This window comes from Stegastes partitus, unplaced genomic scaffold (genome assembly GCF_000690725.1).
Source record: "Stegastes partitus isolate 25-593 unplaced genomic scaffold, Stegastes_partitus-1.0.2 Scaffold6, whole genome shotgun sequence".
Taxonomy (NCBI): Eukaryota; Metazoa; Chordata; class Actinopteri; family Pomacentridae; genus Stegastes; species Stegastes partitus.
In genome coordinates, this window is record NW_007577737.1 from 1,588,722 (window position 1) to 1,604,925 (window position 16,204).

Below are 16,204 nucleotides of genomic sequence, written 5' to 3' on the forward strand. Positions count from 1 at the left end.
AAAGAGTACATGTCTTTTTCTACAGTGGATGTGAACATCAATCTTTATTAATCTTCACAACATTTTCCCCATTTTCAGGATTGTTCAACAGGATTGCATAAATCATAATCTAAGAGTGCTTCTTGTACAATAAGTACTCATTTTGAAAAAGGATATGAGCAATAGTCTGGCCTTGTTCTCTGTGCTAACCTGTCCTCCTCTGTCTCCAGGTGGCTGTCTGGCCTCAGAGCTGTCCTTCTTGCAGGAGCCCACTGATGTGATTGCAGTGAGAGATCGTCCACTCATGCTGGACTGTCGGGTACAAGGCGAGGAACCGATCATGATCACGTGGCGTAAAAATGGAGTGCCTTTACCCAATGGCCCGCGGGTTCGGGTGCTGGAAAATGGCACTCTGTTGATCCAAAGCTTCCAGAAACGTAGAGAGGGCAGTGATGCAGACATGGGCGAGTACGATTGTGCTGCCCAAAACCGCTACGGCATGCTGGTCAGTCGCAAGGCTAAAGTTCATCTGGCATGTAAGTACCTGATCAACACAACAGGATTATATTTTTTATGCTATGCAATAACAGTACTAACAATACACCACTGTTTGGGCCAGACACCAACATTTGTTACAATTTTCCATTCAGAAATTTGTAATGTAATTATAAATGATTTGTTATAGACAGGTAGAAGATGACGTACTATAGGTGAAACTGCAAAAACCCTTAAATCTCCTAAAAATCACTTTTTACCTGTCTCGTAGACTTTTAAAGCCACAGTCTGAAATATTACAAGCAGTCTGTAACCCATAGTCAGCCCAGGCTGAAAACCCCGATGACATCCCCAGAACTACATCTAGGTTATTGTACAATTGGTTTCAAAGGATAGGATAGACTCCAGTGACCCTAGTGAGGATTAAGTGATCTATAGATGATGGATGGGTTTATTTTTCTCATTAAGGTGTATCTTTGTGTGTTTTGCTCCTCAGCTCTTCCAAAGTTCCACACCCACCCAGTGTCCATGTCTGTGGATGAGGGAGGTGTTGCTCGCTTCCAGTGCCAGATTAACGGAGTTCCTGAAGCCAAAATCACGTGGGAGAGAGACAGAGTGCTGCTGAACACCACCGACAGCAGGTAACACCGTCCACACATACCACAGTGTAGATCCTGGACGGTGGTACGTATGTATGGAGGCCTCATCGTACAAACTCAGCCATCAACATGCATCAAACACTGATTACTGATTACTATAACTTTATGACCACCTTTTTTTTAAAAAAATTTATAGAAGTCAAGGTTAAAAGTATGAAAGCATCCAATCAAACCTTTTAAACCGCTGCTGCAGCTGGATGCTCAGGACTAGACACAGATCTCAGTAATATGTGATGCTCATATACATGCAGACAGTGAACTAAAGGTAAAAGTAAGATTAGAAGAATTAGATTATAGATGTATTTAACATTTTAAGTGTAGGTGATAGTAACGTTGTATGGTCTTTTTTTGTTTCTGAGTACACTGTATGTGCTGGTAACAGACTGTAACTAAACATCGTGTCCTGGTTTTAATGGTTTTATAGTAGCACTAATGCATGTGACCTGTCCTCCCCGTCCAGGTACACTCTCCTACCGATGGGGATCCTCCAGGTGACCGGCGTCAGACAGGCGGACGCTGGAGTTTTCCGCTGCGTTGCCACCAACATCGCCAACACTCGCTACAGCAGCGAGGCCACGCTGAACGTCACTGGTATGTGGATGCCCATGGAGCTGGTGATACGCAGGTCGATAAGGAATAAAATAATATTAATGCCTTTATGGATTTAACTGAGAGCTTGTGACATGTTGTACCTGTAGCAGTCAGTGCTATACAACCTGAGCTATTCTCCTTCATGTCTTCATTTGTTTTTATCCAAGAGTTTTTGTAATTGGCAATGGTTGATTAGGTAATGTCTTTTCCCTTCAGACTGAATGCTGCTTTGAAAAGTCGTGCTCACACTTGTGTTGTATTTATGTTAAGTCCTGTGAACTGTGTCACATTTATTAGGCAACCCTTGAAGTCCGGTTTACAGATAAAGACTGTCACCATTTGGACTGTTCTCTCTTTTGTTTTTCAGGCTTCAGCAGTGTAAAATAAAACAATAGATATTAATGTAAAGCTTATTTGTCTATCAAAGCTCTTAATCTGAGTAGATTTATATCAATATAGAACAACTTGAGTGGGAGATGCAGCCATTTGAACGCTTAGTTCTCAAAGTTTAGTTTAAACAAAACTGAGCAGATCAACATGAAGCCTTATATTTGGTATCTAGTGTTTAAGTCTTGGAGCCACGACTCAGTCAGACTGAGGTCCAGCTGAGCTCACATGACGTTGATCAGTCGTCTGACTTGGCCAGTATGGATGGATTCTATGTCTTCATCCTAAACAGTTTACTAGCATCATTGGTTCTAGGTTTAGGAATCCTGTTGAAAGATAAAATGTCCTTCCAGAGTTTTCCTAAAGCACCATCATCCAGCTTTGGCTCACAAGTTGATCCTTTATTTGTTCAGACGTTCCTCTTCCACACATCACAGGTCTCTCTGTGTTAGAGTCCGACCACTGGTTGGGATGAGTTCTGGTCACTTTCTGTTAATCAGTCTGTACATCCTGCAGACCGTTCTGGACTTGCTGTGTAGTCACACAGGACTTATTCACCATGCAGATAGTTGCTCAGTCATCAGTAACAGCTGTATTGTCTCTGCTGTGGTCATTTTCTGAAACAAATATATAATATAATAATCATAGAGATATATAAATATGTTAAAAAGGGCCATTCGATTTTTAAATATACAGGAAATAACAAGAAGCCATAACCTGATGCACAAATTATTTGGTTCTGTCCTTTTTGTGAAGGTATTTTCAGCAGTAGCTTTATAAAAGGCTTGAAGGAACTTTATTTGTTGTGCCAGCTCACATTCGTATGTTTGTGGTACGAAATTAGTATTCAGGTCCTATTTTCTTTAAAAGAAAAAGTCTAATAAATCATAAGTACAATTAAACAAGAGCAAAGTAGTAAGAAAACAATATATAAACATTAGAGCTGAAGGCCCAAATTCATTGTGTTTAGCACTAAACGTGTGTAGCAGTGCGGTAGATGTAATACTGCACTTCATTGGTTAAAATATTGGATAAAAGTTGAGATAAAATGCTTGCTTCACATGAACACTACAGCACCAGGTGACACTATGCACTCCTTCACTGGCTTTGAGTCAGTATTTTTGGTCAACTTATCCACTTCTTTGTGTCATATCGTCCTTTCAGGTGGAGCTCCCAGAACCTACAAGGAGCCGATCATCCTGTCGGGGCCCCAGAACCTCACCATCACTGTCCATCAGACGGCCATCTTGGAGTGCATTGCCACAGGAAACCCAAGGCCTATTGTCTCCTGGAGCAGGCTAGGTGCTTTGAAAACATCCTGATAGAGTTTATGTTGGTAGAAGATGATTTAGCAGCAGGCTGCAGGCTCTGCTTTTATTTGACGAACCGTCTCTGTGCACCTTTGTGTCTGTTCCCATCAGACGGACGCTCCATCGGGGTGGAGGGGATCCAGGTTCTGGGCACGGGGAACCTGATGATCTCAGATGTTTCCTTGCAGCACTCTGGTGTTTACGTCTGTGCAGCTAATCGTCCGGGCACCAGAATGAGACGCACTGCACTCGGACGCCTCGTGGTACAAGGTGAGGCCCAATAGAGACCCAACAGAACTCCATCAGTGCTCATTACTGACAATCCAACATTCATGGAAATACGCGTCTTGGTTGTCCAACCTACTTGAGGTTGTTATGACACACTTGTTCACAGCTTTAGAAATGACTGTAGGTATACTACATCAATACTATGAAATACTGACATATGAATAAATGAATAATTATACATAATATATGATAACATATAAAGAAAGATAGAGTCAACAGCAGGACCTTTACAACAACACATTTCATGTTTTAGGTCAGTGATTGAGAGCAGTGCAGCACATGTGTTTTCTGTTCTCTTCCTCAAACAATCCACAGCGTTCCATATACAAACCCCATAATAATCAAAGCACACGTCATTCAGTTTGTTGTAACGTCCACGGCATGAATCTATATTCATATAACCCGTCTTTGCCTTTATGCATCTGTCTGTTTCTGTCCTGTGTCTCTCTGACTGGATCAGTTAATATGACCTCCTGTCACTCTGTGTTCAGTGATTGGCAGCAGCTCTGATGAGGAGACGGGGGAAGGGCTGATCTCTAATATATTCATTAATGTATTGATCAGTTAGTGAGCTTAAGGCTTTGGCTATCTGGTGACGTGACCACACAGCATGTGACTCATGGAGATTGTTGTATCCTGCAGATCATCATCTCTATGCTGCAGTCAGTGAAGCTCAGATTTGCTCCAGTCGTAATTAAGTGAGATGAAAGTTTATAAATTCCTTTAATGAGGCTGGATGAATGTAGAAAATCTGATGTGACATCAATCGCCACAAATAATGAGACGCTGTCTCTTAGATAACCTGATAAATCAAATCAAAAATGGTGTTACGACATTATTATGTTGACGTAAGATTCATATCTGTAGATGTTCGTAGGAACATTTATGCAGATTTATTACCAGGTATAGTTTACACAACATGAAGAATTAGTTCTGGTGGGTTGGTGCAACAATAAATACAGAGTAAGGTCCAATGTGCAAGATAAAAATCTAAAAATTAAAGTAACTGAAAATAAAAATAACTGTATTCGTGCAAAACAGAAGCAAAACATATTGTGGAGTGAAGAATTAAAGTTAAATTTAAATAAGAACCATAAAACTGTGCAGATATACTGATATTTATTGCTTATTTATTGATATTTATAATTTAATTTCCCTTCTGGGATAAATAAAGTATTTTTCATTTCATTTAAATTCACTCAAATATACACCGGTGAGATTTGTGTCTTGTAAATTCTGATGATTCCTGATTGTGTAGTTGCACAAGTTGAAGCATATTAAATCTTTTCTTTGTGTATTTTTCACATTTGTAGTTAAGGGTAATTTATAACCACAAGCTTTGAATCAAATTAGACTTTTAAAAATAGTCATATATTGAATAATTGCTTAGGAACACGGTTAAAAATATTTATAGTCAAAATATTCTGCCCAGTTTGGAGAATACTGACCATATCTCTGTTCATGGTTCAGCTCACATTGCCTCAATAAAACAGTTGGGGGTTAAAAACATGACTCACAGTTAATGCAAATGTTTTTCCTGATCCAGATGAAGTTTGGTGGTCTCAGTGAGGTTTGTGAGGTTAGCAGAGGTCTAAACTTTCACACAGTCTGTGAGCGTCCACGGTCAGGTTCAGGACAAAGACAACAACACACAAAGAGACAATACGTGGGGGACGACTAGACGGTCAATGCAAGGTGCAGGCGGGGGCTTCAAGGGAAGGGGTGGGGGGTAAAGAATGACCTCCGACCTCTGACCCTGACATGAGGATTGAAGGCGTGTGTCAGTGGAGGGGCTGGAGGCAGGAGGCCGTGGAGTCAGGGCGGCAGATAGGGAGGAGCTGGGGTCTCACGGCTCATTTGGTCGGACCTGAAGATGGATCGCATGGAGGTGGGGGGCGGCCCACCAGGGGGCCATCAGTTAGAGGGAGATACAAAACATGGCCGGCCACTTTGGAGAGCGGAGCGGTAAATGACCCTCCATAAATAAGCGTAAATAAGATCTCTGATCTCAGCACTTCCTCTGGATCAACGTGTAACTTAAGGAACTGCAGCATGTTTAGCTAATGAGCTAGCTGAACCTCCTCAATGCTGCTCCTCTCCATGTTTACTGTCACAGCTTGTGTGCCCCTCAGAGTTGGAACCAGATTGCGTTGCTCCCAACTAGCAGCCAGCTAGTTCCTAACATTTGATTTCACTTGGTATTATGATGTCTGTCAGTCTGTCTGTTGTGCTGCTGCCTGTCTTCACCAGGACAGGATCTTTAATCTCAATGAGCCTTTTCCTGGTTAAATAAATACAATTAAAACATTAGAGAACCTTTAAAACTAAACACGTATTCGTTCCACCTTACTGCCGTAGATCCTGAGGATGGTGGTTCTTCATCTGTTATAATTACTGCATTCAAACTGACATCATTTTTCTGCTGGAGGTTTGTTGTGCTTCCTTAACTACACGACTCTTAGTAGGATGCACCGGACACGACTGAGTGGCCAAAATGTCAGCTTTATGAGGAAAATAGCACCTTATGCCTCACACATACGTAAACCTGCTTATGTTTGGTAGCTGTCCAACCATAAACATAGAGAGACACATGAGGCTCAGTGAAACTCAAGGTCAACAGAACCGCTGATCAATACTTGGTATGGATCGACTAATGAACGCTCAGCTGAGGACGCCTGGCACCTCCTAGCATGATGGTGGGCCAGCTGAGGGGGCGGACAGCTACGCCCCCTGAGAAATAACGATGACCCCCACACACACCACCCCACACACACACACACACACACACACACACACACACAGAGAGAGAGAGAGAGAGAGAGAGAGAGAGAGGGATCTGAAAAACACAATGAAAGAAATGTTTCAGTCACAAAAAAACACATATTCTGAGGTTCTGAGGTTAACTGATGATTCTAAATTGTCCATAGTGTAGCCCTGTGATAGGCTGGTTACCTGTCCAGGTGAACCTGCCTTGCCAGTGATGTCACAAACCTCTTTCTGCCAGAGAAGTGATTTGTTCTTGCGTTTGTAGCTGTGTTAGCATCATCTTGTCTGCTGTTGTATGTCAACACTAAAGCTGAATCTCAGAGAGGTCAGCCACCTATCCTCGAAATGATCTGAGTTTTATTATATTGCCCCAAATGATTACATGTCATCTGAAGTATCTGAAATACTGCATGTGTGAAACCTGTCTGTATACCAGAGGAGCACCAGTAGACTGAATCTGTTTCTTAAAATCCAAAAACCAATATTAACATTTCTTTACCCCATCATGTCTGCATTTGGGATGGAACAACAACCCACACACCTCAAGGCTAAATGACTGTTTCCTTCTTTTTCTTTTCATGCTTAGTTTTGACTCAGATCAACCAGGAGCTTGTGGTTTGAACAATAGGTGGAAAAAATCTGCTCTTCTGGCTCCAATGATGAATGTGTCCTTATTGAAATGGTCATCTGGGTGACACGTCGCCCTGGAGCCTATAGGTGGACCGTTGGGGGGTTGGGGGTTCACTGTGGGTGTTGAGGTCAGGAGATCAATGAGATGCTGGATGTGGGCTGAAGTGGGGAAGGGCTCCAGGATTAAGAAGTGCTGCTGTTATCCCAACACATATATATGCACGTCTATTGTGTCTCCGATATTGAGCTGGATGTCAGGGGCAGCAGTCAACCCTGCATCTGTCCAAGGACAGCTGAGAAGTGGCCGGGGTGTGTGTGTGTGTGTGTGCGTGTGTGTGTGTGTGTGTAGATGAGCTTCACATATGAAGTTCAAGCACATAAACTGATTTCCTGACGGTTTGAGGGGATTCACAAGCTCTGGGTTTGATAAATGTCAGATAATTGATTTCCATTTTCATGTGTATTTATTGATATCTGACATATTATTGAGGCTTTCTTTGTGCACCGATGGGTTTCTTTGATGGTTAGCGACTCTATAAGTCTGGTTTTTACGCTACTGTAAACCCACAGTGGGAGCATACATAGGTTTAAATAATTGAAGAGTTTATTTTCAGAGACAGATACCTCCACCTTTACAAACCTTCATAAACCCACGTTTCCATCATCTACCTGAGACAATATCAATCAAACTTCAGTTATCTCCATCGCTGTCATTTCTACTGAGTCAGATCCACTCAGCTTCAGTTTCATTGATATTATCTCAAGCAAACCTTTAAACATGGAGTTCTCTGTTTTTGTCGTTTTAATGCTTGGTCGCCTCACAGCTCAGAGGTCCTGGGTCCAACCTTGGCATGGGTTTGCATGTGATCGGTGATTCTAGATGGTCCATAATGTGACTGTTTGGTTGTCTGAGTCAGCTGGAATAGGCTTCAGCCCCCTTCGGTCCTACAGAGGATAAAGCAGTGTGTAGATAATAGATGGATGCTTCGTCACAGTTGAAATGGTTAAAACAAATCAGACCCATGTTGTTATGAACCAGAAAAGTCTTTATAGGCCTTTGGTAAAACCCTCGCTAAGTCTAGTATCTGTTTGTATTACTTTTATGTCTCCTTTTTAAATCATAATTCTGTTTCCTTGTCTTACATTTTATTCCTTCTGATTCAAGTCTCCACACATCAGAGGGTTCATCACCCAGAACTTCTCTTCACTACAGTCGTCCAGTTCTTTATGCATCCGTAAAATGCACATGATATAATTATTCTATCTTTGTCTCTCCTCCTCCAGCTCCTCCTGAGTTCCTGCAGTGGCCACAGTCTGTGTCCAAGCCAGCAGGGGGCAGTGCAGTGTTCACCTGCGTGGCCCAGGGTGTTCCTGAGCCTCACCTCATCTGGCTGAAGAACGGCAAGGTGCTGATGCCTGGACAGAACGTAAAGCTGACCAACAACAACAGGTAAGTGACAGCAGGCCTGGACTTTTCTGGACTTTTTACTTGACTGATGAGAAATTAAAAATATGAAGTCTCTCCATTCCAAGAGCTGAACTCAACATATAGAAGACAGATGTAAACAGATACACCACATACAGCCTGAATCACCAGAACTGATTGAGAATACATCTGAAAAATTGCTTCTCAAGTTATAAAAATTACAATAAATCAAAAGAGAAGTTTAAGTTTGTTGTTCGACTCTGAGCAGCACTGAACTGATGAAGCTGTTTGTGTGTCATCTGTGCAGCACTCTGGCTCTGACCCGGATCACCTCAGAGGACGAGGCCATCTACCAATGCATTGCTGAGAACAGCGCTGGTACCAACCAGGCCAGCGCACGTCTGGCCGTGGCTCAGGCCAAAGACCTGCCTGCTGCCCCTGCAGGGCTCCAGGCCAGCTCCCTGTCCACCAACACGCTGCAGATCACATGGAGCCAGCCGCCCGCCAACGTCACGGAGGGCATCATCGGATACGTGCTGCACATACGCAAACTAGGAGGTTAGTGCACACACACACATGCACACATACACACACATACACACACACACACACACACAATATGAGACGAGTGCATGAGAAAACTGTTTGTTTTGTGTGTTTTAGAGCCTGACAGTCTGGAGCTGCAGGAAGCCATCAGTAAAGGCACCTTCCAACACGACGTGACCAACCTGGAGGCAGCCACCACCTACTCCCTCTACCTGAAGGCCTACTCTCCAATGGGAGCCAGCCAGCAGTCCGGCACCGTGGTGGCTACCACACTAGGGGGTGGTAAGGACAGGAAACATTGGTTAAACCAGTGTGGACTGCTGCTCTGTAGTGTCACACTTAATGAGACACACACGGTCTACCTGCTGTCTACTCAGATATTTAGTCTTACGTATCTAATTCTGGCTTTTCTATGTCATGTTTACATTTTACTATAGTACACCTATTTTTTACTTTCGTACACTTACACTACATTTTCTCAGTCGGTACTGTTTGTTCTCACATCTGTCAACTCTCCATCTCCTGTTTCTGCTCTCCATTCAGTGCCGACACCACCCACCTACTTCACCAAGGTGATGAACTCCAGCGCCGTGCAGGTCCTTTGGGAGTTCCCCAGTTCGGCCGGTAAGGCTGAGGGCTTCAGACTGTCCTACCGAAGGGTCCCCCAGCCCGAATACCAAGGGCCAGTTCAGCTGCCCTGGCACGTCAACGCCCACACCATCTCCAACCTGGGTAAGTGTGTTTATTGTGCCTCAGGAGGCAAAACTGTCTCATGGAAAGATCTGCATTCAGTAATTCTTTTATTTCTGTACACTTCAAACTTTACAAAATATTTTCAGTTCAATTTAAATGTATTGATGCAGCACCAACATATAATATTTCTCCCTCTAGGCCATACTGTGGGGACGACCTTACAGTGATTATAGAGACAGTTCCTGTCTGAGCAGCGCTTGGGAGGAAAAACTCCTCTGACAGAAGCAAATTCAGCCTCAACCAGTTTAGCAGCGATACAGGATTCTTCATTATTGAGAAATAATTTACACTTTTAGATCCCTAATGAAGCGAACTGTGTCTCTACACACTCTGACACTGACGTATGTCAAACGCTGTGCAATGGACAGATCCAGTTCGCCTTCTTTACAGTTACTGGTTTATTTTATTTCTCCACTTAGATACTGGAAAATCAAGAAACAGTTGTAGCTGAAAGATGTGAAATAGACAGAAAGTGTGATGTGATGTTGAATATCAGAACCTTATTGACAGATTAGTGAGCGTGCCTGAATGAGTCTGTTATCAGTCAGCCTTTAACAGCGACTGTCTATGAAGTCGATCTGTAGAGGATTCCCTGACAGCATTGATCTTCAGAGCTAAAGTACTGGATTTGGTGATTATGTTTGATGCAGTGACGTCTTGCAGTGCCGTTCTCTTAGCTGTTCATGATCTCACAGCACTCAATGTAACTGTAGTTAAAAGTGTGGCCCCATGGCTCCACGTCACACTCCGATCAGCCACAACATTAAAACCAGCTGCTGCAATGTTATGTAGATCACACATTCCTTAGCGTGCTGTTTCCTCCTCCTGACCGACTCTGTGTGGGCGACTCTGTTTCAGAACCTGGTGCCGTGTATGAAGTCAAGCTGGTGGCCTACAATGGAAACGGGGAGAGTGACTGCTCCAAGAGACTGGTGTCACTGGCAGAGGAAGGCACGAGTGACCAAAGCACTGGTGAGGATGATCACAGGAATGCTGTTATTTCTGCTGGCATCTGACTCAGCAGGTGACACAAACACTGTGGGTCCTAGAAGAAGCCTCCTGGGCTGCAGACACACCCTTCTCGTTTGAATGGTTTCTTCCTCGGCCATGCACGTAGGCCGGACCGGCATCCTCTCCATCTTCAGAGCCTGCCGGGGCCGATAACTATCCATGGAGAGCTCAGTGTCGTGGCTATGTCCTCTGGTGTACTGTAACTGCCTGATTACACAGTAGATGGTCATCAGAAGATTGTATCGACTGTAGGTGGGATAGAAGTTAACACTGGGCCTTCAAAAAGGGGAGAGTGTTTCATCTGTGTGTGCCCCCATCTGGTTTATATTGTTATAGTTACATTCATTCTGCAGTACGAAGACGATGAGACGATGTTTGAAATGCTTGTCCAGGTGAAGCTTGGTTTTCTCCGTCCTGATGTTCCTCATCACTGCTGTGTTTCTTCCCAGGAGGAAGCAGTCTGTGTCAGTGCCGGGATGGAGAGGCCTCTCTGGGCAGTATTGTCATCGGCATCCACATCGGCACCGCCTGCATCATCTTCTGTGTCCTCTTCCTCATGTTTGGATACCGGCGCAGGTACAACACCCTCAACATCCTCTCCTTTGTATTTTATCTCTATCATATAGTATAAATGACCATCCAGTGAATAATGTGTCATCTTTACTGGACAAGTTACTTCAGTGATCAAACTTGATGAAAACTTTTTAACTATTCTAATGTGAAGTTAATCTGTACTCATAGCTTGAACCTGTTTGCAGTCTGTTTTGCAGCAAAGGGACTCAGGAGAGCTGGTCTGTACAGAGAGTCAACACAGGGCTCAACGGCATCCCTAAAGATGAAGGACAGCACTCCAGAGCGGAGTCTGCACCTCAGGTAGTAACGGTTTTATTCACTAATACGGGTAGCTTTGAGATGCAGGTCATAACAAGAACACATACAAAGATCAGACTGACTGCAGTCACTTCTTCAGACAGCAGCTTTATACCCCAGTGTGGATCAGGTCTGTTACAGGGAGGACCTTAGATGTTCTTTTATGTTTATGGAGCATTTGTGAGATGATGTATACCTTTCATAACTCAGATTTATAACTGCTGCACCTTGTGTTGTCCACGATTCTAGTTTATAGTTGATACCACTGTGGAATGCATCCACCATGCTCCTAATGAATCAGTGTTTACATGCTGAATATTGTCAGTAGAGAAGTTTTTATTTCTGGTCATTTCCACAGTTGCTGCCATTTGTGACCATTTTGGCAAAATTCTTAGTTCTTTAGGAAAACAAAAATTAAAGCCAAAACCAAAAAAACACAAGAATGCAAATGAACAAACTGTCATTTCTTTTTCATTTTGGTTACATCAGTCCCTGATAGCTTCCTTTATTAAAATAAAACATTCACAGATGGTTATTTGGAGCAATGCTGGTTCTCAAATGGTGAAGAAGAGCCAACACTCTGTGATGCTCAGCAGTCTACTGGTGATGTGTTGGTCAGAAATCACTTCAGACTTGTGATCTCTAACTTCTTGTTCTTTTTCTCTCTTGCCTTTCTCCCTTCCTGCAAGCAGATGGTGTGTCCAGCGCAGTGCCAGGTGATGATCGAGCAGCATTCATCAGGTTTGCATGGGCGGGCGCTGGCTAGCACTGGGCAGTAGCATCACAGCTCCCACATCCCCTTCTTCCCCTCCTACAGTCTGCTACTCACCAAGGAAACCCAGACCTCCCATCGACGAGCACCTCCTGTGCCCTTTGATGGTGGTCAGTCTCCCTAAAACATGCTGCTAATAGCTTGAAGTAGACTGGTGAATGTGGACCAGGAGGCATCTTGGTCCTTCTCCACCCTCAGCCCACCCTTAGCCCCTACCTCAAACCAAAGCTTATTGCCTTTATTGCCTGTGCACATGCACGTGTGCGTGTAGAAGAAGCCTTTGAAATGCAGTGCCACTCCAGATTACGTTCTGTCACGTTCTTTATGTGTCAGTTTGTCAGCGGGAGTCTCCTCCATAACCAAAATGTTCTACCCCTCGGAGCTCCCCTGATAAACTGGAACGTCAGGAAGTGTGATCCTAAAACACCAAACGAAGCCAAATATGTTCAGCTGACTGAGACATTCCAGTGAATGTGCTGTGACAGAACTCTTTGCCTTTAGTTCCTCTACAATAAGAAAAAAACATAGTGGCCTTTGTGAACACGTTACAGAAGTCTGATTAGAAATTATTCTTCACAAGCTTTACTTTTAGAAGAGCCATTTACTCAGAAGCTGCTCAACTCCAAAATAAAACTACCTCAGTCTCACAAGAACGTCTAAGCCATAGCTGAGGCCAGTGTTAGCCTGGTGATGCCTCGGCCCAAAAACCCCTTCCCCTCTGTGACAGCTTCACTGACCAGTGCTAGTCAGGTCAAACCAGGACAACCACCATGGAGGGCAGACTGGGTGATGCTGCCACGAGCCCAAGCCAAGGATCATCATGAGCCTTAATTCCTGTTCAAGCCAGGATGCCTTTTATTTCCACCAGCTTGGCCGTTCTGGTGGAAATCTTCAGCTTTTTGGATCTGACATCACAAGATCTCCAGAAGGCTGCGTGGTGTCGCCTCCTTGATCCGTTCAGCTCCATTCTGTGGTGATCCATGGCCCACGTGTCCATCTCCAAAGACAGATTCATGCAGAGGACATGGGTCATGGGAAATATCTCCATTATTTCTCAGTCCATCAAAGAAAACTTGTTTGATCTGATAGCAAACTGACAACAACAAAGACATGCTATCAGGTGAACTCTCCGGATGCCAAACTGGACCTCGATGGCGCCGACTTAACGGTTAAAGAAGTTTTAAGGTGACACTTGCCTGAATGCACTGACGAGGCTCATGTTCACCGTGTCAGCCAACCAAAAATGTGTTCTCTGGAAACCAAGCTGAATGATACCCAAAGATGTAAACATGTGATGGTTTACTGTTAAATTTAAGAGAGAGTTATACATTTACCTTTAGTTTTGGATCGTTCTGTTTGAAGTGGGTCGCCCGTGCAAAGTGCTTTAACTGAACTTGAACCAAAAGAGTTTTGATTATGATTTCATGACTGTTTTTAAAGAATATCCTTCGTGTCCTTTCGTTTTGGAGTCGTCCGCGGTGCACCCGTCAACATGAAACTCTTTATTTTGTTGATTCTAATGTTTAAAGAGCCACCAAATGAAGATATTTTGAAAGACTTTTTATGTCGACGCTGTGAGGAACACTCGCCTTCTTCTTTTAAATTAGATGAACTCTTGCCAAATATTTAGGTATCTCGATGAAATGTGTAACCAAATAACTGTACATTTTTATAGTCTTTAGAGTTTCTCACAACCAAAGCACAGAAGCATGCATGTGAGCAGGATGACGAACATGCGTGTACACGGCTTACAGCGGAGGTGAACCTTGAAGACAGTAGCATCGGGAAGCTAATTTTGATTTTAAAAAAATATATAAAAATACTTTTATCCCATTGTTTGTAGGTAGCTCACCAAAGAATACTAAACCTAATGAGTGAATAAACCATGTTTCTGTCACCGTTAAGACTCGATAGTTAGCTGTCTAGCTAGCTTAACAGCTTTAAAACCCATCAGCAACTGTAAACGTAGATGCTAAATGAAGTCATCCTTGTAGTTTCTAACCAAACACCGTCTGTCTACGGATCAGAAACTAGACTTTGAGATATTAGATTGTTGACTGGCTCGACCTGCCCACTCAAATCCAAAGAAATCACGTTCACTGTGACTTCAGATGGACTTCATCTGAAACCACCAAAAAGTGCTTTAACTTGGCTTCAGTCGTGGCTTATTAGGTTTATGTATTATGAAATCTAATTCTAATGGTTTGTCCCATTTACAGTCTTCAAGGTTCACTCCAACACAGAAACATTTTCTCCTCATTTTCTTCGTCAAACAACTAAAAGCTTTTGAACCAATGCGATACCAAAAAGTGAATTTGAGATGGAAGACCTGAAGTCCAGTGTGTTTTCGTAGCGTGAAGTGTGTAGTGGTTGAGATAGTTTTTAAATGGAAAGCGTTTGCTGCTTCTGCTTCTGTTCATTTCTCTGCTTCTGTTTATTTGAGTCTGTAGATCTTCCTGCTGATGACAGGTGACGTCGCCAAAATGTGTATTTGCTTTCAAACCTTATTGTTGTAATTATTTTTATTATTATTAGATTTGACAGCATTGATTATGGAAATGTTTTCTTTGTTTGAATGTTTCTAAGGATTGCTTTTTGAAGATCTTCGAGCAAACGAAGTGAGTTTTCCAGAGATGATAAGTTTCTGGAGACAAACTCACGTTCTACCTCCTCGGAGAACCAGACTCTAGAAGACAAATGCTACAAAAAGATGAAAAAATGTAGGAAAGTAGAAACTTGCCGCTAGTACCAATGAGAAAGATGCTTTAATAATTCTAAGTGCTTCTAGCCGACCTGCAGCTTTAACCTGCCGTGGCCGAGGTCGAGTCCTCGGTCTCTGACTTGGACGTGGACGGCTGAGTGTGGAGACGCTGTGACCAGAACCAGAGACCAAGCTGTGACTCCAACATGTTACATCACAACGCAATTATTTCACATCAGAGTTTATCTGCACACATTAAATGGTGTCAGTTCACACAGATCATACAAAATAAAAACTAATTTGGGTTTTATTGAGCGAGGATTCTTTGTCTCCAGCTCATTACAGCGACCAGTTTGCATCGTGGCTCGATCATCTCTGGTTTTACTTCTGTTTTGGCAACTTGTGGCCAAAGTGGTCGCCATGTTCAGCAAAACTAGCTTCCTTTATTTACGCCAATGGATTTTCTTTTCTTTAACCCAGCTGTGTAGTTCTACTTTTGTCCGTACTGCCATAATGACTGGATCCCACCAGGGCGACGGAGAACTTACGTATCTGATGATTTACGTTAACGAACTCTTCAGTGTTATTTATTTATTTATTCGGCCCGACTCTGGTGACTTGTTGTTTTGTACAACAACGTGGGCCGTTTGCTCCAGAAACTGTGGAACACAAAATCACCTCAAGAAATTCAGGGTACAAAACAAAAATACCTTTGAAGCACAATTTGATGTAAATTTTTACTTTTTAAATTTAAGTGAATACAGTTAATATATTTAGTTTCCGTAGTTTAAACTGAGGAATATTTATAAGAAGAATTAAAACATTTTTAGATCTCCAGATCCTTTCTAACAGCTTGGTCTCTTCTACCTGGATGTGGACCGCACTCAGCTGCTTCCTCTTCCTCATATCATGCTTCATTCCAACACGCCTAAAACCAAATAAAGACATTTAACTGAAATCAACTTTGTCTGTCTTCTGTGTTTGTTTTAGCGTTCATCATTAGTTCAGTGAGCAGCACAG

At 43.0% G+C, this 16,204-nt stretch overlaps 1 protein-coding gene across 1 annotated transcript; it reads left to right on the forward strand.

Annotated features, from left to right (window-relative positions):
* Positions 1 to 217: 217 nt before the first annotated feature.
* LOC103357118 (immunoglobulin superfamily DCC subclass member 3) lies at positions 218 to 12,490 on the forward strand. The gene is made up of 13 exons (XM_008281527.1): positions 218 to 515; positions 971 to 1,115; positions 1,594 to 1,724; positions 3,276 to 3,413; positions 3,533 to 3,691; positions 8,390 to 8,555; positions 8,839 to 9,089; positions 9,195 to 9,359; positions 9,621 to 9,809; positions 10,689 to 10,802; positions 11,291 to 11,417; positions 11,600 to 11,705; positions 12,401 to 12,490. The coding sequence occupies exons 1-13, from the start codon at positions 284 to 286 to the stop codon at positions 12,488 to 12,490; spliced, it is 2,013 nt and encodes a 670-aa protein (XP_008279749.1). The 5' UTR covers positions 218 to 283.
* The last annotated feature ends 3,714 nt before the right edge of the window (positions 12,491 to 16,204 follow it).

Excerpts from the sequence above, each read along its gene's own strand:
- LOC103357118 (XM_008281527.1), top strand. The coding sequence starts at position 284 with ATGCTGGACTGTCGGGTACAAGGCGAGGAACCGATCATGATCACGTGG. Across the intron at positions 1,116-1,593 it reads CTGAACACCACCGACAGCAG|GTACACTCTCCTACCGATGG; the intron begins GTAACACCGTCC and ends CTCCCCGTCCAG. Across the intron at positions 11,706-12,400 it reads AGCACTCCAGAGCGGAGTCT|CAGATGGTGTGTCCAGCGCA; the intron begins GCACCTCAGGTA and ends CCTTCCTGCAAG.